Below are 26,877 nucleotides of genomic sequence, written 5' to 3'. Positions count from 1 at the left end.
CCTAACCCGGGTGCCAATTTATAGCGTGTTTCTCAGCACTGCGAAGCTGGGAAACATGCAGCTGAAGATTAGATATAGATTTATTGTCACGTGTACCAAGGTACAGTGAAAAGTACTGTTCTGCGTACAGTCAAGGTAGAGCGTTCCATACATGAAAAACATAGGACATACGATAAATACACAATGTAAATACATAGACAGAGACATTGGGTGAAGCATACGGAATATAGTGCTACAACAGTAGAGAAGATGCGTGGAGAGATCAGTTCAGTCTATACGAGGACCATTCAGAAGACTGGTGACCGTAGGGAAGAAGCTGTTTTTGAATCAGTTGGACGATTGTATCTTCTGCCCGATGGAAGAGGTTGGAAGAGAGAATAGCCTGGTTGGGAGAAGTCTTTGATTATGCTGTCCGCTTTTCCAAAGCAGCGGGAGGTGTCGACAAAATCAATGGATGGGAGGTGGGTTTGCATGATGGACTGCAGCACGGTAGCATTGTGGATAGCACAATTGCTTCACAGCTCCAGGGTCCCAGGTTCGATTCCGGCTTGGGTCACTGTCTGTGCGGAGTCTGCACATCCTCCCCGTGTGTGCGTGGGTTTCCTCCGGGTGCTCCGGTTTCCTCCCACAGTCCAAAGATGTGCAGGTTAGGTGGATTGGCCATGATAAATTGCCCTTAGTGTCCAAAATTGCCCTTAGTGTTGGGTGGGGTTACTGGGTTCTGGGGATAGGGTGGAGGTGTTGACCTTGGGAAGGGTGCTCTTTCCAAGAGCCGGTGCAGACCCGATGGGCCGGATGGCCTCCTTCTGCACTGTAAATTCTATGACTGGGCTGTGTTCATGACTCTCTGTAATTTCTTACGGTCTTGGGCCAAGCAGATGCCATACCAAGCTGTGTTGCAGCCAAATAGGATTCTTTCTATGGTGCATCTTTAAAAATTGGTAAGGCGCTCGCTATGGGACTTTGTTCCCATTTAGTTAAATCCCGCCCTCTGTCGTTACACTAAAAGCAAAATTCACAGTTGGATTTAAACTTAACCTTAAAATGGTGGGGTTAAACTAAAGGGAAAATGGGCAGTTGGATTTAAACTTTAAGATGGTGGGGTAGAGATGCATCTTGGGTGGTCGTGGTAAATGTGTGGCATCATGCTATTGTCCATTATTCAGTCCCATTCGCATGAAATGGAAAGTGAATAACCCATCTTTATTGCCCCGGTGCCAAGCACTTACATTCTGTTATGGACGTGGGACAATAATAATTGTTGGAGGTTATGCACAGGAAAGAAGTTACAATCTTGCTCTTTGTCCAATGCTTTGGTATGTGACGTGAGCCAACCTTTGATTGATGGTCTCAGATCTCAGGGGATTCTCTGTGTGGTAACTGCCAGTGTACCTCTGCTTCATAACATTCAAAATGACTTTTGTTGTAATGTGAGGAATAGTGCCATCACTGCAGAACCTAAAGATGATTCAGATTACACGACATTTGCTTCTTTACCTGCTTAAAATTGGTTGTGAAAGAACAAAGAGCTCGGACCAGTTCTCTTAGTTTTGCTGGTGTTCCATTTTAAAGTATACAAGACCAGTATTCTTTCTTCCCTTGTTCGTCTTTTCTTCTGGATGCACACTCACTGCATCTGTGGCAACATGTTTATTGTGTAATGTGCATGTTACAGTGCAGCTCACACACATCCTCAGACCCAATAATTAGCTTAAAAGAAGATTATTTTTTGCTACGGCGGCCACGAGCAACATCAAGGCCAGGGTTTTAGAATATCGCACTCTGGAATGTATCTCCAAGATAGTACTGCACCTCAGGGGTCGAGTGACAATGATAAAGGGCTTGAGTTCTGGTCGAGTGGTTGACGACAAATGCAGGCTATTGGTGGGAAGCCTTGACCACTGGCCAGACTGGAAATACCGGGCACTCTGCCCACAATTTGTAATCTATTAAAATTCATGGTTGAAAAATTGCAGACAATGTGACCTGTGATATGGACTGCCAGTGGCCCAGGCTGTGCTTGCAATTGTTCTCATTCATAAAATCTGGCTTCATTTTTCAATCTACTCCAGTTTGTGTGCTTTAATCTGCTTGACGCTTCATTATAAATAGATCATAATCCCTTCAGGATAATTTCTATTATTGCAACACCATATCCTTTAATCAGAGTTTCAAAACAGCAAACTCTTGGCTATATCTACATAATTGATCCAAGTTATAAGGGCACATAGGAATTGAATTAATGTCATTTATTTTCTTATTTATTTAAATTGCTCTTCACATAACTAATCTGAATTTAAATTCATGTCCAAATTTGTGCTGAGGTCTGAATGACAGTCGTTCTCAATTTAAACGAGTCAATTTGTTTCCTTTACGCAGCTTCAACAAGCCTCAAATTATTTACAAATGTATTTACTTGTGCTGCTTAATGATCATTACCTTGCCACTAGACTTTTCATTAACTCCCCTATGTTACGTCTTGCCAACATTTGTTGCCCGAGTTTGCGAGACGCCACTGTGATCGTGAAGCTTCGCTGACAGCGAGTGCAAGCTGGGAAATGGTGACATTTCTCACAAACAGTATTTGGCAAAAGGTGATTCTGCCCAACAATAAAAACAATGGACGCAATTTACTGGCCGCCTCCCGCTAGAATTGGGACGGGACACGGCCGGTAGATCCCGAGAGAGGCCTTGCCCGGGATTCCCGACGGTCGTTACACCTCGCGAGATCTAACTAGATCTCGGGAGAAATCACGATCTGGATCCCGCCCACTTCGATCAAATGGCCACCTGGCATCTATCGGCCTTGCCGAGGAGACCCCAGCTGAGCATTGATTAGTACTGGTCCCCACAAACGGGGACCCAGGTAATCGGAGGCCCCCGGGCGGTCAACCTCTGGCCAGGCTGGCACTTTGGGACTGCTGGCACCACCTGGGCACCTTGGCACTGCCAGGGTACCAGGCTGGTATTTTGCCAATGCCAGGAATTGGGCCCGGGGTGGGATGTGGTGAGAGTGGGGGTTCGAGGACGAACAGGTGAGAGTTGGTGTGTTTGGGGGGGGGGGAAGAGAGAGGGTGTGTTGGAGAAGGTGGGGGTGGCATCGGGGGAGTCTAGAGATCAGGAAGCCATTTGAAAATGCCGCCCCAATCTCTCCCTGAGGAACTCCGTTCGTTGGGGCTCCTCAGTGCAGGATGTGCGGCTAAGTCCGACCTCGGCGGGGTGTTCCCCCTCGGGGGTTGGAAATAAAAGAATGCTGTTCAATAGCGGGGTCGTTACGACCACTCGATTCCCGCCCAGAACGGGCTCTAATTTCTGTTTCGTTAAATCGCGCCCAATGTTTTAAACACTTCACAGCAGATGGAGCTCACTGTTCTCTCCAGACTTTGAGATAAAAAGGGAAGTGAAGAGATAAATTCCACATTAGGAAGAAATGAGACCATAAATAAAGCGGTGTTTGCTGGATGGTCATACCTGTCACTGTATGCTGCGGCAGCAGCTGCAGCAGGCTGGGCATATCGGTATGCTGCATAGCCTCCCTGTAATAGAAAGAAGAGTTTCATTACAGTCTGTGTATAATAGATTAATACTGTGGTAAATGGCGTTTCGTCTGTAAGTCAGAGGCAGTGAAATGGGCAGAGAGAAGTAGAGGCACTGCAAACAGTAAGAAATGGGAGGCAGTCAAACAATGAGCAGTGGACTGGTGATCACTGCCGATTGCTGCCATCTGGACTCTCGGCACAGTTGAAGTCAACATCAAGCACTAATGTCGTGTTTAGATGATACTAACTGCACTTTGTAAACATTAGATCGTTGGGCCATTATTGCTGCTACCCTTAGCCACGGAACAAATTCCTCATGGAAAGAATATTTTCGTTTTTATCTTGATGTGTAATACACAACTGATGTGCAAACTTCAGCATTTTCTGGCAGAGAGGACCAAGAAACCTGAATGGTGGTCTCCCACTGCTGTCGATAATTGTCCCTCTCCTTTCTCAGGTGACAGAATATCCGCGAAAACAAGCAGACACGAAAGAAAGCAAACAAAGTTAATCCTCGTCTGTGGCATGTTAAACCCACTCGCTTCCCTTTGTGAATTACATAGGCTCTTAAAAATTATAAACCTGTGTAAACACTGTCAAAGGATGTCTTCCTATGTCAATTATATGAGGCTTTTATAATTATTACACTGTTTCTGGGGAGACTTTGGCTTTGTTGAAACAAATCTTTGCTCTTTGATTCCTTTCGGATGGGATTACACCAGTGATGCTCTATCTATTTTTTGAAATGTTTCAAACGGTGTTTAAGTGGAAGTCAAGTTTTCAAATGCTTATCTGTCTTTCATTTAAAAAAATAAGTGATTGTAGATTTGGTTACGCTGCTCAATCTAAGCTGCAGTTAAGTAACTTATGATGTTTCTGTAAGTGCCACACTGGAGTATTGAGACGTTCTGGAACTACCCATCTTGGCCTCTCCAATACACTAATTGCTAACACCAGTCTAAAGAAAACAATTTAAATATTTTGTGGCAGTGTTACAAATCCTGCTGCTGTCAGCGTTGAAAATAGTAGCAACGCCGCAGCATCTGGCCTCCCAATTCTGGTCAGAGCCCAGCAGAATATCACATCAAAAATAAATCACCCAGTCTAAGCAACAACAGCGAAAATAACCTGCTCATTGTCAACTGTAGGGTTGGAAAAGCAGCCTCGGCTCAACTTCTTCTCATTGAATTTTGTTATTTGGGTTTGCGGGAACTGTTCAAAGCTGTTGATTGGAATACATGTGGAAACAATCTTCCAATTTATCAGTGTGCTCCTGAAAGTCGGCGGGAGGGATTTGAATACTTTGGGAATTGATTGGTGCCCGAGAAGTTGACCCTAAAAAGCAGTGACTTGACCTCACTATTTTGAATTAAGGGAACACTGACATTACATGCCCATACTCCCAAAGGCCGAGAGCCACCACAACTGCATTGGGCCTGCACAGGCTGCATTGCCGAAGCTTTGGATAAGCAGGTGGGCTAGTGAAGTGTTTAATGTCTCAGTGGTGTGTTCAGAATGGGAATCAGGCACTGCAGAGATTTCGATACAGGAGGATGCAGTGAGCATGGCAATGACAGATCGATCTGAAACCTCAATACTGTTAAACCCCTCAGATACTGAGCAAAGCGCAATGTCAATTAAAGCACAGGGACTGCAGCCTGGGCCCCTGGCATTATGCCATCTCACTCACTTTTAAAACAGCAATTGGATGAATGGAACTGGGTATTGTAGGGTCCACTGAGGGCTGCCTATCTAATAAAGTCATCCCCTCCTTCCCTCTTATGGGAGTTTTAGGCTCATTAACATTCAGATGGGATTTTGTTTTAAATATTAACCTAGAAATTAAATTAAAAGGTAAGAGAAATCATCCTGCAGATAGTTTCAATTATACAGCTCTTCAAATAAATCTCTCATAAACCTTTCACAAGGATCTTAAACGATTCCTAAACAGCGGCCCTCCTCCTGAAGGTTAATGGTTGTTTCTTCACAATCTACTGCAGCCAATAAATCTGTGACAATTTTCATTTTGTACACTGATAATTTGGGTCTGGACCCTGGTACAAAACACACATTGCTGCTGCTCTCTCTCCCATTCTCTTTGCTGTTTTAATTACAATTTATCCCCCAAAATGTTGAGCTTTTAATTTGCTACAATGCCAATTAATGTCTTGTCTGTAGGCAATATATTGCTGTGGACACCTTTGTATAGGGATTGGATGGAATGCATCAAAACTTAATTCACTCTGTACACTTATACAATGAGAAGAGACCTTTGGAAGTACGAATCTAGTTAACAGTGGTATGTCATATAGTTCCCCGTAAATGTTAATATTTTAAAATAATCATTCTGATTTAAGCAACGTTGATGTTTTAATAATTTTTTGCTTTAAATCCCATTTATAATGACGTGTTCTGACATATTCACAGGTGGTTTCTATACCCTAGGAACTTCGGGAAGAGGAATAGACCATTTAGTATTTCGCGTCTGCTGTGCCATTTCTGCTATTTGTCTCCAAGAAATAAAATTTGGTGCGCACTCAGTTTGAGAGCTAAGCAATGGTTTGCAAGGTCTCTGAGTAAATGGTCAAAATACCTACCAGAGTTTCATTAAGGATGGGGTGGGGGCAATTCAGGGCAAATGAGATAAAATACAAAATAAACCTTGAACTTTCCCCTGGATTTGCAGGGCGGCTGAGAACGGCTGAGAACATGGCAGAATTTTGGGCATAAGTAAATTATGCGCTCAACTCCAATGCACCCAGATTTCCTTGAACTTTTATGGCCATCTTTCAATCCCTCCACTCAAATGCATTCCTGCAGAGAAAGCTGGTCGTGCCTCCAAATTACAGAGCCCACCGCACAAATTTCCTGCAGCTGCATTTTTCTCAAGTACTCCCTTCAAATTATGAGCAGATTTTCAGGCGTAGCAGGAAACTAGGCAACTTTTTAAATGCCTGTTGCAATTTTTCCTCGGAGACCTGGTCTTAATTTATTTTCAGAATACATTTTATGGCATGAATATAAGTGACATTAAAAATCTAATTGCTGCTTCGATATCAGGCAATTAAACATGTGCGTACTGTGCATGAATGATGGCTGAATAAGTTGAAACTATAATTTTCATACTGTGGTATATTTTTCTTGGGGCCCCGATTGTTTATACTGATTTATACCCATTTTACATTCGGACATATTCTAATAATTTTGACACTGTCAAAATGGAAGTATTTTCAGATCCAATCTCTAGGTTGTACACAGAGTAAGTTCCAGATCCACTTCTTTTTTTTAATATGAATGTTTTCTTCCTAATTAAGGGGCAATTTAGAGTGGCCAATCCACTTACCCTCCACATCTTTTGGGTTGTGGGAGTGAGACCCACGCAGACACAGGGAGAATGTGCAAACTCCACACGGACAGTGACCTGGAGCCGGGTACGAACCCGGGACCTCAGCGCCATGAGGCAGCAGTGCTAGCCACTACGCCACCCCAGATCCACTTCCGCACAACTGCATATTAGGAACCCTAGAATGCTTGCAAACAGTAACATCCTGTTGTTCAGAGAGGGTTTGGCTAAAGATCAGTGAAGAAAGACTACACAAATTCCATTTGATTCAATCATTGCTACATACATGTAATTGGTCTGGAAAATGGGATTAGAATAAATAGGTGCTTGATGGCCAGTGCAAAAGCGATGGGCTGAAGGGCCCCTTTTTGTGCTGTAAAACTCTATGCCTATGATTCTGCGAAGCAAGCCATGCTTAAGAATGTTGGGAATCTTGGTGGGGCGGCGGAGGGGGGTGGAATTCCCATAGGGGTGTAACGGGGAATGGGGAAATAATAGAGAAAATTATGGCCATTTGTGCACCCATTTTGCTGATGTCAATTTCATAGAATCAGTGAAATACACCAAAGGAAGAGTTCACTTGGTGGCCCATCATGCCTCTGCGTATGTTTCCTGCCAATCCTATTAGCATATACTGGATCATAAAAGTGGGCTTAAATCAGTGTAAATAATTGGGGCCCGAGGGAAGCACAGAACTCAGGCCATATTTCTTTAGGAATGAAAATTCAAGTTTGAAGCCATCTAATCATTAGTCACGGACATTAGGCACAGCTTGTTTAAGAACCTGCAATCAGGGAAGCTTTCCAATTTTTAATGTCACACATACTGATGCCATAAAAATGCATTCAAAAAAACAAAATACAGGACAGGTCTCAGTAAGGATACATTAATAAGAAATTATGAGAAATAAGACTATTTCCTGCCATGCCTAAAATTCTCGGAATAATTTTGAACCCCTTCTGAACCAGTGTCATTCCAAGAAATTAGGCAAAGGACGGAGCCATTATTATGAGCCAAGATACTTTCACCCAGAGACACATGTAATCAGGGCAGAAAGCAAATACCCAGCAGACATTTTCAAAGTCTTCCCCAGTCAAATAAGATGGTGAATGTTTCTGAGTAAATTTGGGAAGTATGGTCATTAAGCACCCACATTTCCCCAATTTCCAATGAATATCTACTTTATGCCCTGGTTACATGTGCCTCTGGGAGAAATACACAGTGAGGTCCACCCATTTGTCCCTAAACTCTTTTCATTATGTATTCTGTTTAAACCACACGCTTCCGTTCTTGTTTAATTAATTTGTTTACAACTACTAATTTGATGTTTTAACAACATGGGAATGTGAGGATCTCTTTAATGCTGACGGTAGCGACGGAGCTCAACTTGCTGCATGAGCTTCTAAGGGCCAGCCTCTTATGTGAATGGGATTCCTTTGGGATATTGTGCTGTAGTGCAGCCCGAGGCTACTTATTGCCATGAAAACCATTACAGTACAAATATCGGCTGCAATGAAAGGCAGTAGTTTATTTAATGGACCAGAAACTTCAAATAAAAGTGTTTTTCATTCTATCCCCACACAATATTTATTTAAAACTGCATTTTAACTCCATGTTGTGCAGGTTACAAACCAGCTGTGTGGCAGCATCAGCCAGTAATCCTCGTCCTCTTGTTCACTGGTGTCACTTGCAAAGGTCTGTTGCCCAGTCACTTCCATGCTTAATTAGTAAGCAACTTCAACACTACCAGCTTAGAGAAGATGGTTCTTTCGCTATTTGTTTTCTCTAGCCCATGGTAATAGTATCTTCATTATATATATTTGATATCACAACTCCCTCTCAATGCCCCAGAATGAATTACTCCAAGAAAATGTGTAGACTACAGCTGCCTGTGACAGGAAAATGCAAGTGAATAGAAAACTGCAGGCGTTGTGGAAATCAATGCCTCAGTCACCAGCAGCTGTAGCTGGAGCCTGAAAGCTATCCTTTACCTTTCTCGCCCAATAAGACAGTTTTGCTCATGTAGTTTGGTGCTCTGGTCATGGCTAATGAATAACAATGAGGCAATCAAACAAACCATGAAGAATGAGGGTAAAAAGATTTAATAACCAGTTCATTAAAAGCTTTGCGAAAAATAATTGCAATTCTGCTATAAAGATGGATCATCAATTTCTGGCAGATATTTTCAAAGTCTTCCCCGGTCAAATAAGACGGTGAAGGTTTCTGGAAATCTGGGAGGGAGGGCATAAAGAGGCACAGAGGGCTGCAGCGATCAACCTTCTTTTAATCATGGCTACTGCACTCAAAAGAACATCGTGGGCTACTGATCCTGCACCTAGGCAATTTGGATTGCCCAGGCACAGTGAATGGAGGAAAGCCAAATGGGCAGGATCATATTTCCAACAGAGAGGCATCCCTGGATTATTCATCCTTGTAGATTGACGGACAGGGCTACCTGGCAAGATGTTTTCCTTCCTTTGCCGTACCCACATTATCCAGCAAGCCCAAGAATAGGTACAGAAATAGAAAAATGAACACCACAATAACATACGATTTTGTTGAATCAAATGGACTAATTCACCCGCATCATTCCAGACTCTATCATAGATCAATGTTTTCATGGAATTCATCTACTAATTCAACAAACATTGCCATTGTCTAAATGCAAAACCCAGATTCCAATTGTTTGTCTTAATTCAGTACTTTCTCAACCTTTTCCTATTGTGGCTCCATTTTGGAGTTTCAAAATTGCTATGCCCCCAAAGTGAGAGCAGGAGGTGGGTGGGGAGAGGGTACAGCTCAGAGAGCAGAGGGGGTAGAACTGTGAGGAGGGTGATTAAGGGTTGTGAGAATGGGGTGATATAGGTGGGGGGCTGGAGAGAAGCTAACTATATTTTTTTTGTAAAATATTTTTATTCACCATTTTTACATTTTCTTCAAAATTTACACCCCACCAACAAGCAGTAAACGGTAACAAATACAAAGTCAATTCCCTTATCAACAACAATGATCCCATCCTCCCACCACCCCAAACAACGCCCCCCCTGGCAGTATAAGCATCAAATAAAACAAACCCTCCCACAGTGGGACAAACAAAGGAGAAAAAAAACGAAAAAAAGATAAGGAATCAGGAATCGCTTATGGTCACCGTTGACCAATAAAGTCCCCCCCTCCCCCTAACATTCAATGCCATCCAATCCCCGAAAGAGTACCGTACATGACACCCACGCATTGCAAGCCCTCCCTCCCCTCCCCGACTCCTCCCCTCCACTTCCTTTTACAAAACTCCTCCCCCAACCTCTGTTCCTTCCCCCCCAACTTTCCACCCTGGCTAGACGCATCGGAACCTGTTCTGCCAGACTCCGATGGCCGCAGCCCCTCCCCCCACCTCACTCCCGTTCACTGGCCGACTTAAACCGGCCAGCGTGGAGGCCCCCGACCGGGTCTCTTTCCCCCTTTCCCAGTCCCAGGAAAGCCAAGAAATCCCCTTTAGCACACAAACCCCGCATACACACCCAAGCCCCAAAGAACCATCATTGCAAGCGAAAGTCCCATCTCTTCCCTTGTCCAAGTATATACGTTAGCTCATTTAGCACATCCACCAACCGCAGTGAAAAAATACAGCTGCATGAGGCTACATCGGTACATGTCCACTTCTTAATTCAGCCACAGTCCTTCTGCCTTCGCAAACTCCTCCGCTGCTTCCGCCTTCCCAAAATAAAAGTCCTTGGATTTGTAGATCACCCTCAGCTTAGCTAAGTATACTATGCCGCATTGCACCTTACTGATGTACAGTGCCTTCTTCACCCGACTGAAGACACCCGCCTCCTCGCCAGCTCTACCGTATGGTCCTGATATATGTGTATGCCAGCTCCAGCCCACTGTACCACCCGCTTCTGCTTTGCCCAGCACAGGACCTTCTCCTTCACACTGTACCTACGAAAACACAAAGTTACTATTCTTGGCGGCTCACTCTCCTTTGGTACAGGCCTCCACGACCGGTGAGCCCGATCCAGTTCATATCGGGAGGGATCATCCCCCTCCCCCAATAGCTTCGCCGACATCGTGGCAAAATACTCAGTCGGCCTCGGGCCTTCCACTCCTTCGGGAAGACCCACAATCCTCAGATTCTGTCACCTGGATCTGTTTTCCAAGTCGTCCATTTTGGCTCACAGATCCTTGTTGATCTCCATCACCTTCCGCATCTCCTTCCCCCATCGAGGTAATTTAACCACTGTGCTACAATAATGTCTCTTCCACTTCCTTCAGCGCCTCGCCTTGCTCCTGCACCTTGGCCACTGCGCTCGATACCGCCGCCCTCACCGGGGCAATTGCCTCCTCCACCGGCACTTTCAATACCCCATCTCCTTCCTCATCGCCTTCATATGCTTTGTGAACTGCCTTTCGAGTTCAACGGCCATCCCCTTAGTCATTTCTTCAGCCGTGGGCAATGCGACCTCCCCTGGTGCCCCAGCCTCCACTTTTCTTGCCGTCCCCGCGGTAACCATTCCACTCCCCGAAGGACTTTCAGCTGCTTTTTTCACAGCCGTTTTTGTACTTGTTTTTGACATTTCCCTTCACTGTGCCTTGTCCCTGCTTTTGCCGCCTCTGTAGCCCCTGGGACCGCGCATTAATCTCCGAAAATGCCGTTCCCGAACAGGAGCCCTCCAATATGCGGCAGCCTCCCGCTCGCCGTCACCGGAAGTCCGGTAACTATATTTTTTAACCTACTGTTCCTCAGGCTCTGTTGGAGGCAGAAGTTGGGCCTTGGAGGAGAATTCATTAAGCTCCGCCCATCAGACCAAAGCAAGAGAAAACAAAAATCGGGGGCATGCATATGTCAAAGGCTTTGGAGCCAAACCCAGGCCTGTCCCATCGGTGTCTCTGCTCCATAGTTGCCATTTCTGCCACAGAGGAATGGGAGCTCACGACCCCAACTGTTCCCATGATCCTACCGGGGGGGGGGGGGAGGCGGGGTTCGCGACCCACAGTTTGAGAATCCTTGTTTTAAATCTTGAGAAAAATGTAGTTTAGTGTAAAGCCAATGCAAAACTTTATCCGATCGTACTATCAGAACTAATACCCTTTACGGTGGGAGTAAAGAGGGCCATGTATCTTGGCGATTAAATTCTTCAAAATTATCAGCGACTTCAAGACAATACAAACATCAGAGCGATGACAGTCATAACATCTGACATCGACATACTGGGGTCTATCTAATGTCTGATTATGCATGCAGCATGAACTTTTATCGACCATCAGCTTTTTCACTGTCCACAGTGTTAGCATGGCAGTTGGATCAGATCGCTTTCTCTGTATTACAGGACTCAGTAGAGGTATTCTGGAGGTAAACTGCGGGAGTTATACTCAACTTAGTGGTTGAGTAAACCTTTTATGCCACCAATGGTATCTCATACTTGAGAATCCTAAACTATTAAATATCAGCCTCGAGAGAAGTTGTGGATTATCTGCTCTATTTTGGTCAGGTCGGTAGTAATTTATCGTGCTCTATTATTCAACGTACTGCTAACCTGCTAAGTAAGGTTATTTATATGCAGAGATAAATTTGCCATTTTGGAGAATCTTTCATTGCTGCTCCTTTGTCTGACCACTCTTGGAACTGGCTATTATGAAGAAATGGCTTTGCTGAAATACTTTTATTAGTAAATTGGAAAAGAAGGCAGCAATCTCTATCTTGTAACAAAAAGAAACTGTGCTGACTCAAGCTCCAAATTGTGACATGCTTTAAATGTTCTTTCGATTAACCTCCGAGGACTTATGTAGCTTAATTTTAATTTTCACTAGCAGCAAATGTTCTCAGAACAATTTAATAAGCTAAATTTGTTCAGAATGGTTTGATAACTTAGATATCACTGGGTGTTTATGTTTGTTACTGCTGGATTATGAATACTCTAATCTAATTAGGTCCCTACCAAACCAATTCTACACAAGAGCAATTGTATAATTTCTATCATCAGATCTGGTAAACCGGTCTCTAATTAAGAATCACTGTTCTGCTCTGATATTGATCAAAGAGCTGCCTCTTCAAGGGGGTATTGACTATTTCCTTTAGACCTATTGATGCCTAAACGTCTGAATGGTTTAGCACCACTGTACATATCTAAAGGAATTTCAATATGTGCAATCAATTTCAGTTGGAAGACTAGACCTTGTTGCAGTCTTAATTGTACACGCCCACATGCAGATAAAAGTCAGGTGTGTGTGTGCTTTCTGTCATCAGTTGAAATCGGTTTGATTTTAAAATCAATACTCACATAAATTTCTGCCCCATAAAAGCCATCCTGGTACACAACTCTGCAAAGAAATAGGAAGCGTCATGAATTATATTTTGCATGCTTGATTACAAAACATCTCCCATCAAACCTGGGTGTGATCAGAGGACAGTACTCCACTAATGAGCAAACCCTTCAACTGCAACATCCAGGCCACACTCACACCAAGCCTCCCCAGAAGGCATGGAGAGTTTGAAATGATCAAGCAACTGAGATTTTTATATTTGGCTTTCAACCCATTGTGGACACGATAAGCAACAACACAAAGGCCTGATTTTGGCAGTTCTTGACTGGCATTCTCCAGGCTGTGTAGGAACTTGTGCTCTATGGATACAGTGCACAATGGAGAAGATTTGAGGCCTTCATACAAGCCACAGCTTAAATCCTGAGCGCCTGAAGGTACTTATTAATCAGGATTTTCCTCCTCCCAAAAAACCCTTCAAATCAAGAGTAGGTTTCACTAACCCACAGTGATGAAGCTTAATTGAGAAATTTGCAGTAGCATGATCTCTCGCTGGTTGGAGAGAAATATAAAGCATTCCCCAACTTTGAATTGTAGGATTGATGGCATTCAAATTGCCCTGGCTTTCTGGCTGGATGAGGATCCCTGCTGGTAAATACATACTTCTATAAACTGAGGGCTTCCTTGATGCTTCAGACTAATGTAGAGGAGAGGAGATGCGTGCCAAGAACAAGGCCAAAATATAGCTCACTGTGTACGACAGGAATTATATACAAAACACTCATTTACCAACAACAAGTTGTTGACTGAAAGCTGAACTGCTAGGACATCGTGCTAGGAATATATTATTTGGAACGCTCAGCTACTAATGATTTTCTTTACAGATGTTCTTACAGTTTAGATTATATATGAAGCATCAATAATAAATATCAGATGATCTTAAGAAGTTTGATGGAGCTGAAGTTCATTTGCAGTTCTTTTTATCCTCGGGTGACAGCTGATTTTTTATGAAAAACTTTAGTCTCGTTTTCATTTTAGAAATGTGTGAGATTCGCAAACCTAATGAGAATTTTCCCATACGTGGATTTAGAGAATTGTACAACTTAATTTCTCAGGATATAAAAAAAAAAACAGGAACAGTCATCTCAAATGATAATGCTCGGCTTCAAAAGTAGTTTAATTACAAGAGCCAACTAATGACTCGGTCAGTCGAATCCAAAGTACCACTTAAGATGTGAACTTTTACACAAAATGCTGTGAACTTTTACACAAAATGCTAGTGGAACATAGGAGTATGTCATTCAGCCCCGCCAGCCTTTCCACATTCAATTAGAGCATGGCTGTTGTGTACTTCAACTTTATTTACTTACTTTTGCTCCAGATTTCCACGAGCATCATTTTACACAAAGCATTTCTTGGTTTCACTCCTAACCCGCTGAACTTTAATTTTAAGATAATACCCCCTTTTCTGGATTCCACCAAAGAAAGTAATTCCTCTGTATAGTTACTTGACCAAATCTGTTAATCATTTTATAAACCTGAAATACAACACACCTAAACACAAGGGAATACAAATGAACTATACCTGTCCACATAATTCAACACTTTGAAAGAATTTCATTTCAGTGATTCTGCGGGTCATCACATCCAAGATCGATCTAGCATTCCAGTGGTGCGGCATCCAGAACTGAACATCCTACCACATGAGAGGCCACAAAACTAAGTGCCATCTTCAGACTTGGATAAACGACTCTCTATTCCTTCATCCAAGTCATTAAGTATAGAAGATGAAGGGTGATCTAATTGAGGTGTTTAAGATGATTAATGATTCAGTAACATAATTCCCTCTAATTTCACTTTGATGCACTGCATAGCTCCTTTACGATTGCTGGGCATCTTTCACATATGGAGGTCTCAAAGGGACCACTTCTTGTTTGTCCCCGTGTGGTAAATTCTGGACTACCTGCTCAGTGTAGAGGGAACATCAGTTGATGGATGGGTCAATAGAAAGAAACTATTTCCTCCGGTGATAGAGTCCAAAGCATAACCTTCAAAATGGTAGGTTTTCAGGGATCAGGAAGTCATTCTTCTCACAAAGGGTAGTGGAAATCAGGATCTGTTTTCCCCAAGAAGCTCTTGAAGTAATGTCAAAACTGAGATTCATTGAGCTTATTAGGTATTGATGCTTATAAAACCAAGGCAGGTAGATAGAGTTAGGATATGGATCACCCTTGATCAAAATGAATGGAGGGGGAAGCTTTAGGAGCAAAATGGCCTATTCCTGCTCCTAGCTTCTGTGATCCGATTAATTTGTCAGGCTGCAAGAAAGATCCTGGGAAACACCATTTGTCCCATCCTGCCAATCAGCAAATGTCTCCTTTATCCCTACTTTCTACCTCCCAACCAATCACTAAACCATGTCATAAGGTTACCTTCAATCCTTGAGGTTTCAGCTTTGCTAATTATCTTATGCTTGTGTAAGTCCAAATAGTCAGCAACCGGGACCACTCTCCTATCCACCATGACCTCCATAAAATATTCAACTCGATCAATCAGACACAATCTACCCTTCACAGGGTGTCGGGAACCGGTTTAGCTCAGTGGGCGAGACAGCTGGTTTGTGATGCAAAGCAAGACCAGCAGTGCAGGTTCAATTCATATCCCAGCTGAGGTTATTCACCTTCTCAACCTTGCCTCTCCCCTGAGGTGTGGTGATCCTCAGGTTAAATCATCACCAGTCAGCTCTCCCCCTCAAAGGAGAAAGCAGCCCATGGCCACCTGGGACTATGGTGATTTTACTTTCACAAATCTAGGCATATTCTTATCCAATTTGTCAATTCTGTTCCCCAACGATAGACGCCAGTAACTTTCCCTTCATTGATGCAAAGCCAACACGTTTGTAGCTCCCTGGTTGCTCCCTCCTTCTTAAATATGGAGTCGTATGAACAATTTGTCAACTGAATGGTGCAGTTTTGGAATGGGGACGGCGTTGGCAAATTGTGACTAATATCCGCACCTATATATCTCCACCTGGGTGGAAATTAACTGCTGTTGAAAACTTGCCTATCTTATTACAAGTATTATTTACTTGTATTAAACAATGTTCCCCTCCAGTGATATTTTAAAATTCCACTGTACTAATGCTATAGAACCATAGAATTCCTACAGAGCAGAAGGAAGGCATTCAGCCCATTGAATCTGTCCCGACCCTCTGAAAGAGCACTCTGCCGAGGCCCACTCCCCCGCCTTATTCCCATAACCCCACCTAACCTGCACACCCTTGGACACTTAAGGGGCAATTGATCATGGCTAATCCACCGAACCTGCCCATCTCTGGACTGTGGGAGGAAACCGGAGCACCCGGAGGAAACCCAGGCAGTCACGGGGAGAATGTGCAAACTCCACCCAGACAGTCACCCGAGGCCAGAATTGAACCCGGGTCCCTGGCGCTGTGAGGCAGCAATGCTAACCATTGCACCAACGTGTTATGACGTGCTTTCCTCTCACTAGAAAAAATAATTTTTCCCGTTATATTCTCACCTGCTCCTGCTTTTGTCAATTTCCATTTCTTGACGATTTAGAACACATTTTTGCTGTTAGCTTTGACATCCCTTGGAAGTTCTTATATCCCTTTTTACAGCTTTATTGCTTTCTTTGTATCCCTTTGTTGCTTTTAATAGCTCGCCAAGCCTGCTGAATTTCCACTTCACCTTGTATTGTAAAGCTTTTTCGATTTATCCTCTGAAGTCTGTCAAATTCCTCAGTACGTGTAACAACAACTCGTCCTCAGAGTGAAACTAAATTTCCAGCTCTCGGAGGACAGAGCTGATGTTTCAGCCATAGGATCCAGACTAGTGGATTACCGGCTTGCTGATTACAAACACAGGGAGGTGAGTTGGTGGGAATAGCTAGACGTAGCTTAATTTGCAGCTTGCAACAAAGTCCTATCTAAATCAACTAGAATAAATATTTCATTGATTATAATTAAATCATCCACTGACTCAGTTATAAAGAGAATTTTGAGGTATTGTAATCAGGCAGCCAGCTATCTAATATTTTTGTTTCAGTGCCTGCCGGTTTTCATGCCTGAAGCGTTTTTTCCCAGGGTTGGAGCAGCTTATAAAGGGGTATATGTGGGTGGCTGAACTCCCCAGATTCGAAGGGGGGGGTCTTACAGAGGGAAAGGCGGGGGGGGGGGGGTTGACAAGGCCGAACATGGGCCGCGATTCTCCGCTCCCGCGCTGGTTGGGAGAATCGCCTGGGTCGCCAAATTTTCCCGGGTCCTCCCCCCGGCGCTGTCCACACCTGGTCGCTGCCGGCGGGAACAGCGCGGGAACGCTGGGGGGGGGGGGGGGGGGGGGGCGGGGATCCTGCACCGGGGGGGGGGCCTCAAATGGGGTGTGGCCCGCAATCGGTGCCCACCGATCGTCGGGCCGTCCTCTCTGAAGGAGGCCCTCCTTTCTTCCGCAGCCCCGCAAGATCCGCCTGACATCTTCTTGCGGGGCGGACTCGGAGAGGACGGCAACCGCGCATGCGCGGGGGGCGGCGCCAGCCACGTCATGTATGCGGCGCCGCCTTTACGCGGCGCCAAGGCCTGGCGCGCGTAAATGACGCGGCGCCGCTCCTAGCCCATTATCGGGCCCTGAATCGGCCGGGATAGGAGCCGTTTCGCGCCGTCATGAACCTCGACGGCGTTCACGACGGCGCGAACACTCTGTCTCCATTTCAGAGAATCCCGCCCCTGTTGTTTTAATGCGGAGAAGGCGTTAGGTTGGTTCGGGGACCAGGAGGGTGCCTGGTTATGGATAGTGTCGGGATCACGTAAGGGGTCGTGTCTGGGGGCGACGGCCTCTCTGCCGTTCGCTCTGGGGAAGTATTTGTCGAATCCGATTATCTCCACATTAAAGATATGGTGGCAGCTCTGCCAACGTTTCTAGCTGGAGAGGCTGTCATGGTGGTCCCCCATCTGCAGGAATCATTTATTCCAACTGGGAAATTTGATGCCACTTTCAGGGGGTGGAAAGGTAAGGGGCTGGAGAAGGTAAAGGACCAATTTTTGGAGGCTCGGTTTGCTGACATGGGAGGGGCTGAGGGAGAAAGCAGGCCTTGGTGGGGTGGATATGTTTAGGCACTTTCGAGTGCATTACTGGGTCTGGGCGCTTTTCCAATGTTCTTGGGGGTGCCGCCATCCACCTTGCTGGAAAGGATTCTCTCCTGTGCGGGGTCAGAGGAGGGCAGTACATCTGGGTTGTATAGTCGGATCATGGGGGAGCAGCAGGTCTCAGTGGAGGAGGTGAAGGCTAGGTGGGAGGAGGAGCTGGGTGGCATTTTGGAGGAGGAGGTGTGGAGTGAGTCTCTCCGCAGAGTGAATGCTACGTCATCCTGCGCGAGGCTAAGTTTGATACAACTCAAGGTGGTGTTCAAGGCACACCTCACCTAGGCCAGAATGAGTGTTTTTTTTTTAAGGGGTTGAGGATAGGTCGAGCGGTGCTCAAAAGGGCCTGTGAACCACGTGCACATGCTCTGGTCCTGCCCCAAATTGGTGGGTTTTTGGGGGTCTTTTTCAACACCATAGCAGCAATTTCAAATGTGGATTCGGAGCTCTGTCCATTTTTTCAATATATAAAAGGTAAGAGAGAGGCAAAAATAGACATTGGACACCTGGAAAATTAGCTGGAGAAGGAGTAATAGGAAGCAACAGAATGGCAGAACAACTAAATAGTTACTTTACAACAGTCTTCACAGTGGAAGACACCAGTGGGATACCAGAGCTTCAGGAGAGGTGAGTATAAATGTCATCCCTAAGGATCTCTTGGGATACTGAAAGGTCTGAAGGTGGATAAATCACCTGGACCGGATGGACTACACCCCAGGGTTCTTAAGGAAATAGCTGAGGAGATTATGGAGGTATTGGTGATGATTTTCAGGAATCACTGGAGGCAGGGAGGGTCCCAGAGGGCTGGAAAGTGGCTAATGTAACACCACTGTTTAAGAAGAGAGGGAGGCAGAAGTCAGGAAATTATAGGCCGTTTAGCCTGACTTCGGTCATTGGTAAGATTTTAGTGTCCATTATTGAAGATGAGATTGCGGAGTACTTGGAAGTGCAAGATAAAATAGGACTCAATCAGCATGATTTCCTCAAGAGGAGGTCTGTTAGAATTCTTTGAGGATGTGACAAGGAAGTAAGACAAACGAGAGCCAGTGGACATGATCTATTTAGATTTCCTGAAGGCTTTTAACAAGGTGCCATATAGGAGGCTGTTAAATATGTTGAGAGCCCATGGCGTTAAGGGTAAGATACTGGCATGGATAGAGGATTGGCTGACTTGCAGAAGGCTGAGAGTGGGGATAAAGGGATCTTTTTCAGGATGGCAGCCGGTGACTAGTGGCGTGCCTCAGGGGCCTGTGTTGGGACCACAACTTTTCACAATATACATTAATGATTTGGAAGAAGGAACTGAAGGCACTGTTGCCACGTTTGTGGATGATACAAAGATATGCATAGTGACAGGTAATATTGAGGAAGCAGGGAGGCTGCAGAAGGACTTGGACAGTTTCGGAGAGTGGGAAAAGAAGGGCCAGATGGAATACAATGTGGAAAAGTAATAATAATAATTAATAATCGCTTATTGTCACAAGTAGTTTTGGGCCCTGTATCTAAGAAAGGATGTTCTGGCATTGGAAAGGATCCAGAGGATGTTTCCACTAGTAGGAAAAACTAGAACCCGAGGCCACAGCCTCAGATTGAAGGGACAATACTTTAAAACAGCGATGAGGAAGAATTTCTTCAGCCAGAGGGTGGTGAATCTGTGGAACCCACTGCCACAGAAGGCTGTGGAGGCTAAATCATTGAGTGTCTTTAAGACAGAGATATATAGATTCTTGATCAATAAGGGGATCAGGGGTTATGGAGAGAAAGCAGGAGAATGGAGATGAGAAACATATCAACGATGATCGAATGGTGGAGCAGACTTGATGGGCCGAATGGCCTAATTCTGCTCTTATGTCTTATAGTCGTGATATTTGGGGTGTCAGACCAGCTTGAAGTGAGGACTGGAGTGACGGTGGATGCTCTGGCCATTGCCTCATTGTTGGCTAGACGATGGATTCTGCTGAGTTGGAGGCAGGCAACAACTCCCAGTGCCACAGCGTGGCTGGGGGACTTGATGGAGTTCTTGCACCTCAAGAAGGTCAGGTTCACAGTGAGAGGAATGATTGACAGGTTCTATCGCAGATGGCCACCGTTTCTATTGCATTTCAAGGATCTGGTTATTGGTAGCTGTTGGGTGGGTGATATATTGGTGGGGGGGTTATAATTGTTGGTGGGGTTTTTGTTTTAATATGTCTGTTGAGGTTGTTGATACGTGTTACTGTTCGATTGTTGTTTGTGTATAAAATTTAAATAAAAATATTTTTCAGATAAAAGAAATGGAACAAAGTGAACAAACTAGTTTCATAAGTTGTGCTCATGTTTCTGCGAGTATAAAAAGAGAGGATAAAAACAAGTAAACGAATATGCACAATCCTCCCAGTCTAGACAATCAACAACATTGTGGAGGGTGGAAGAGAATAATTAACCACATTGGTAGTGAAAAGTAAGAACTTCAAATATAAATTGGGGACAAATAATTTTCCTATTAAAACTTTAATTAAAATGCGATCCAATTATGCATCTCTGCTGAGTAAAACAGGCAATCTTTCAAAAGTAAATTTGCCCTCCGTATCTCTCATTAACCAAGTTGTACTGTATCATTTCAACTTTGTTGCAGTCTCATTTGAAGCATTTTTCCAATAGTTTACTTTGAAATTCGTAACATTTATTGCTTCTACGTTTTAAAAAAAAATTAAGACTGTCCTCAAAAAGGGAAAGTGGACTGGGATAGCCACTAAATTACAGGGAATTTAACTCCAGGGCCAAGAACTAGGTTAAATGACTGGCGTGGAGAGAAGGTCAGTTCCTTTGTAGTCAGTGTAGCAAAATTGTAAGCCCAATTTTTGATAAATGGGTTTACAATTGTAGCACACTCAGTGTTCCATGGAAGCCTTTCCCCATCGAGGTGTCAAATATCGAAGTCAAAGAGCTTACACAGACACAAGTTCTTTCACCAAATACTTGCTGTTTACAGAATTTGTATGTAGTCTATTGTAAATGACTCGCTGGTGAAAAGGAAGATAGCACCATCGACATATCATTACAACACAAATGCAGATATATAGCACATCACAGGATCATGGCTGGCAATACTATAGCCTAATGAAAAACTAATCTTAGTGCGAACGGAACGAGCCCCAAACAGCTATCAGTGTAAATCTATTAATCAGTGTACAGTGACGGAAATTAAATTCATAGAAAGTTTCTTTCACTGGGCACTTGATAATGGGCCATAAAATAAAAAAGATCTGCCAAGTCTAGAATGCTGTCAGCTTTGTGCTGATACTTACGCTCCATACGTGGGGATTGGTGGTGGTGGGGGGGCAGCGCGGAAGGTGTTGTAAACAGCGCGACCTCGCCCCCGTAAATGAGCTCCTCTGTAGGCCACAGCTGCTCCAGCTCCAGGGTATGGAAAACCAGTCACTAGAGACAGAGGGGAAAATCAGGTTTACTAGATTGCTTTGCATTCATTACAACTCAATTAGAAGCTAAATTGATTAAGTGTTTCGTATGAGCACTCATTTGATTGATCTCATTATGCAGCATATTGCTCACAAAGATGTAAAACATTCCTTACAAAATGTTTCTTAAAAGTTGCGTCTCTCAGGTGCCGACCGAAGAAATTCTGCGAAGTGCTTCACAGGGTTAGTGGGGAAAAGATAATGGACACCGAGCAGCAAGGGGGAAAGCCACAAAGAGGCTGAAAGTGTAATTCGGGGGAAATGGGTCTCACAGGTGTTTTTGGTGTTATGTAGAAGGAAGGAGGTACAAACTGCTGGACAAGAGTGATGTGCTATCAATGAACACAAGATGAGTAGTGAACGTAACTGAGGCTTTAATAAGCTGAGCAGAAAGCCTCCTGGCCTGTGATCCCGAACTGGGACAGGGCCGGAGGTCGGCCACCTTTATACCGAGCCCGAGGGGAGGTGGAGCCATCAGGCGGTGGTTTACCACATTACATGTAATACAGTAGCAGGTTACCACAATACATATAATATATTAACAGTGGTTTACCACAAAGAGCATTCCAGATGATGTGGGGGCTCCCAGCTGCAGGAGCAGCCAGCAATGTTGAAGTGAGGAGAAGGGACTAGACTGGTGTCCAGAGGATGTGCACAGAGCTGGAGAAAGTTTCTGAGGCGGTGAAAGATTCAAAGGTGAGGAACAAGAGCCCTCGGGTCAATGTATTGGGGGAATGAAGAGCTGGTGGCAATGTCAAAGATGAGAGTGATGAAAATGTCAGCCTTGGTGTGGTAAATGTGTAGCATGGTGTACTGGATGAGTTTTATTTTGTGAATAGTGAAGACCAGTAAGAGAAAGTTACCCTGAGATAATAAAGGTATGAATCAGAGTTTTGGTGCAGGTTCGATGGGTCGAATAGCTTCCTTCTACATTGCAGGGATTTTATGGATTCTGAAGGCAGATGAGTGCATAAAGGAAATGAAAGAAAGTGGTTGCAGTGATAAAGAAAATTTGGGTGGGATAAACACTGAGTTCTGGGCTGAGCAACGCAACAAGACTCCAAACTTTGCACCCAGCCAAAGGTGGCAGGCAGGGAGGTCTATGGATTTGAGACTGGGGGTGAGTAACTACGATTGAAGTGGTAAATGTATATCATCTGCTTATGTAGTTTGCATTGATGCTACAGAGTGAGGCAGAATGAAATATAATTTGTGCACAACATTAAAGTTTTAAGCATTTTGCTGTTCATTCATTTAAAGTACTCTGCCCTCTGTGATGCCGTTGTTACAAGTGCCAGTAAGTGCAACAACCCTCATTGATGGCTTAGAGTGATTAATCCCTGGTGCCGTTGACCTTCCTTAGCTATCTTTTTGCTGCCTCCACCAATACTGAACCAGTAAATGTAACAGTTGCTGGTTGAAGATACTTTATTGCCAAGTTTAGCAGTTTCACAGATGAATTAACTCTGATGCAGCAGCAAAGATGAATTCTAGCCTTTTCAGCAAGCTCATTAGCAAGGCCTTTAACAGGAGGTTTCGAAACAAAACATAAATTTCACTTCCTTTAGGCGGAAGACAAGAAGTAACAGAGATGGTAAAAAAATAGGCAGGTTCAATGTACCTCCTGCTTACTCTAGTTTTACCACCCATCTGCCATTGGGGCTGGCAATAATCCAGCAAAGAAAGCATCTGGCAACCAACATAACCATTCAAAGGACTTACAAACTTATCTTCTTGGAACATGATCGGATACCCCTTTGTGAATGAGCCATTTTTCAGAGTCAAGTGATCTAGGCTTTTGAGTGTTTTTAAAATGTTTTTTTATTTCTTTCTCAGAATCAGAAAGCCAAAGCACAGGGCAAACCTCAATCCATCTCATTGCTTGCCCCCAAAAACCAACTCAAATTGAATCCAATTTATAGTCCCCACAAGAGAGTTACACCAGATCCAAGCTGACAGGCAAAGACACCACTCCACGGGCGCGATTCTCCACTCCCACGCCGGTTGGGAGAATCGCCTGGGCCGCCAAAATTTCCGGGGCCGGTCCAACACCCTCCCGCGATTCTCACAAGCGGCGGGAACGGCCCGGTCGTGTTTCGCGGGCCGCAGGCCGGAGAATCGCTGGAGACACTGAAAATGGCGATTCTCCGGCACCCCCGCTATTCTGAGGCCCGGATGGGCCGAGCGGCCAGGCCAAAACGGCGGGTTCCCTCCGGCGCTGTCCACACCTGGTCGCTGCAGTCGTGGGCAGTGCGTGACGGCCTGTGGGGGGGGGGCGAGAGGGGATCTTGCACCGGGCTTCACCTGGAATGTGGGGTGGCCCGAGATCGGTGCCCACCGATCGTCGGGCCGTCCTCTCTGAAGGAGGACCTCCTTCCTTCCGTGGCCCCGCAAGATCTGTCCCCCATCTTCTTGCGGGGCGGACTTAGAGAGGACGGCAACCACGCATGACGCCCATTATGCGGCGCCGGCCGCGTCATCTATGCGGCGCCGCTTTTACGCGGGCGACAAGGCCTGGCGCATGTAGATGACGCGGCCCCGATACTGGCCCATTGTCAGGGCCTGAATCGGTCGGGACCGGGGCCGTTCCGCACCGTCGTGAACCTCGACGGCGTTCACGACGGCGCGGCCACTTCGGCGTGGGTGTGGAGAATCCCGCCCCACATCTTGGGGCCTGATCCACACTTGATCTTAGCCCAAAGGCCGAGAAGCAATGCCACGTTTGTACTTTTTAAATCTGAGTGTATATCTCTCGTCACGGGAACATACAAACACATGCCAGGTGTAAAATCGACCCATTATCCAGTTTCTTTAAGCCGCCAATGCTAAGGGGAGCTCTTTCAAATCTTCAGGCTCATAAAATTAAACAGAAGTAATGGACGAGTAAGAAATAAAAAGTCAACGAGAACTTTGCCTGGGTTTCGTGGAAATGGCCCAGGTGCTGTCACTTGGATTCTCTGCTCCAGGCATAACAGTCATTAAACACCAATAATAACTGCCGAGTGTAGTGAAGGAAACAAAATCCCGGCTCTGCATGTTAATGAAAGCGTTCCGTTCAGCCTAGACACACAGCACTCCAGTTTATCTTTACAGAACACAACGGAAAATGAGAGACATCTGACAGGAGTGAGTGTGCTTTCACTGATAAGTTCTAATTCACTCGAGGGAAAAAAAAATACAATTGGTTCGACATTGTGTGCTGTACCCGCGAGCATGTTTAATTCTGAACTCAGTGGTGATTAATGAATAGAAGATGAGGATGATCTTCCTTCATTTGCATGGAAGACCTCAACACACTGGAGGTCAGCAAAGCAACATCCTGCTACATGTTCTGTCATTTAAAATATAGCTTGTTCTACAATTATCACAGTTATTTCCACCGTATGATAGTTCATTTCAATTCAGTGGAAACAAAAAGGGTCAGATGAAAAATAGGAAAACGTGGTGGAGGTGGGGGTGCCCATACACTGACCTTTCATCTTTGGGACCTGGGTTCAAATTCAACCCAGACTGATACAATGAAAATCCCCGTTAGTGTCCAAAGGAACACGAGTTTGGGTGGGCTCAATGGCTATGGGGCCAAAGTTTTTCTTGACAATCTGACTTAAGTGACCACGGTATGATTGTGTATGAGTTCGTCCTCTGACGGAAGGGGAGGCCGAGATAAATTGTTATGCTAGAGCATAGGGAAGCTTCATTCTGTTATATCAAATGCAGGAATATTTGGTAGAAACCATGGGGCTGAAATAACTGGGAGCGAGTGGGGGGTGGGGGCAGTAGACTCAAGTAACTGACATTGGTACCAATGAAGAGGAAAATCATCTGATATCTATTCATGTGCATTGGACCCATAACACTGCATTTATTCTCCCGAGAGTAAGTTGAAAAGTACCCCCCGCCTCATCATGATTTTCTAGATCTAAGCTTCTATTCAAAGCGTTCAAACATTCTTAATAATGAGAATGGCCTCAAGCATACAATAACAGTGTTCACATTGCAAACTCTATTTTAAAACATCTTTTAGGACAACTTGTATCGATACTTTTCTTCCCCCTATCAGACCGAGAAAATTCCAATCTGTGACTTCAGGCTGGAATCTATTTTGGATCCACGGCAAGGTCTTCTTGCGTCCTACTTCCAGTAAAATCAGAAATCCATTCTTTTGAATTGTTTTTATGATTTTAATTGGAATGACCACCAGAGGAAATCAATAGTGATATGAGCCAAGGTGCACAACAACATCTCATCAAAGTAACCAACTGGTGGCCTCTAGGACCACATTTGGGCACCAAAATGCTATAAACTGCACAAATGGTTGTAGCATAAGGATCTGGTGAGCATACGCCACAAGAACACTTCCTCAACCACAGAAGGCATCAGGACAGCCTACATGGAGAAGGAAGATGAGGATGAAGATGAAGCATCAAAGAGACAAATAAAATGTTCATCTACTTCTCAAGAAACGATTCAGAGCAGCAGTAACTGCTGAAATAACAAACTGCGGTTCAACACGAAGTAATGGAAGAAAAGAATCAAAGCATGCCCGACTGCCAGTCCAACATCCAAGCCAACAGCAAGAACCAGAACCAACAGAGCCTATCACTCTTCCAGTAGAATGGTGGTCAAGATATGGAATGGTTACCTTAGGCCTCCAGACCACCTGAACCTGTAGATTCAAGGACTTGAAGAGGGCAGATGGAGTACTGATAATATCATAGTAGTTACAATATAGTAATAGCAATAATGTGATAACAATGTAAATGCTTGAGACTGACTAATGATGTAAGACCCAAAAGTAAACTTCATATAAAGACCTGGGGAGATGTAGAAAAAGATTCTGGTACATACAGGGTTAATGTGGGACTGAGTGTGGTACCACCCACACAATGATATCAGAAGCAACATGACCGCGACCTAAGGTTATAGAAAAATAAGGAGCAGGAGTAGGCCATTTGGTCCACCGAGCCTGCTCCGCCATTCATTATGATCATCCAACTCAGCAACCTGCTTCCCCCTTTTTTCTCTCCCCAATATCATTTGATCCCTTTAGCCCCAAGAACAGCATCTAAATCCTTTTTAAAATACAATGTTTTGGCCTCAACTGCTTTCTGTGGTAACAAATTCCAC

At 44.6% G+C, this 26,877-nt stretch overlaps 1 protein-coding gene across 32 annotated transcripts in view; it reads right to left on the bottom strand.

Annotated features, from left to right (window-relative positions):
- The window catches only part of rbfox3a (RNA binding fox-1 homolog 3a), a 1,900,245-nt gene that overhangs the window by 25,135 nt on the left and 1,848,233 nt on the right, over positions 1 to 26,877 (bottom strand). For all 32 annotated transcript variants that reach the window (XR_011936209.1, XR_011936210.1, XR_011936211.1 and 29 more), the window contains 3 exons: positions 21,580 to 21,712; positions 13,158 to 13,197; positions 3,472 to 3,536 (listed from right to left, as the gene is read on the bottom strand). Coding sequence is in view for 25 of the 32 variants with exons in the window: in XM_072483360.1 (XP_072339461.1) it covers positions 3,472 to 3,536; positions 13,158 to 13,197; positions 21,580 to 21,712 (238 nt within the window). In the remaining 7 variants the exon portion in view is untranslated. The remainder of the gene's footprint in view (positions 1 to 3,471; positions 3,537 to 13,157; positions 13,198 to 21,579; positions 21,713 to 26,877) is intronic.

This window comes from Scyliorhinus torazame, chromosome 18 (assembly GCF_047496885.1).
Source record: "Scyliorhinus torazame isolate Kashiwa2021f chromosome 18, sScyTor2.1, whole genome shotgun sequence".
Classification (NCBI taxonomy): domain Eukaryota; kingdom Metazoa; phylum Chordata; class Chondrichthyes; order Carcharhiniformes; family Scyliorhinidae; genus Scyliorhinus; species Scyliorhinus torazame.
The sequence above is the reverse complement of the archived record's forward strand: the minus strand, read 5'-3'. Positions and strand labels throughout refer to the sequence as shown.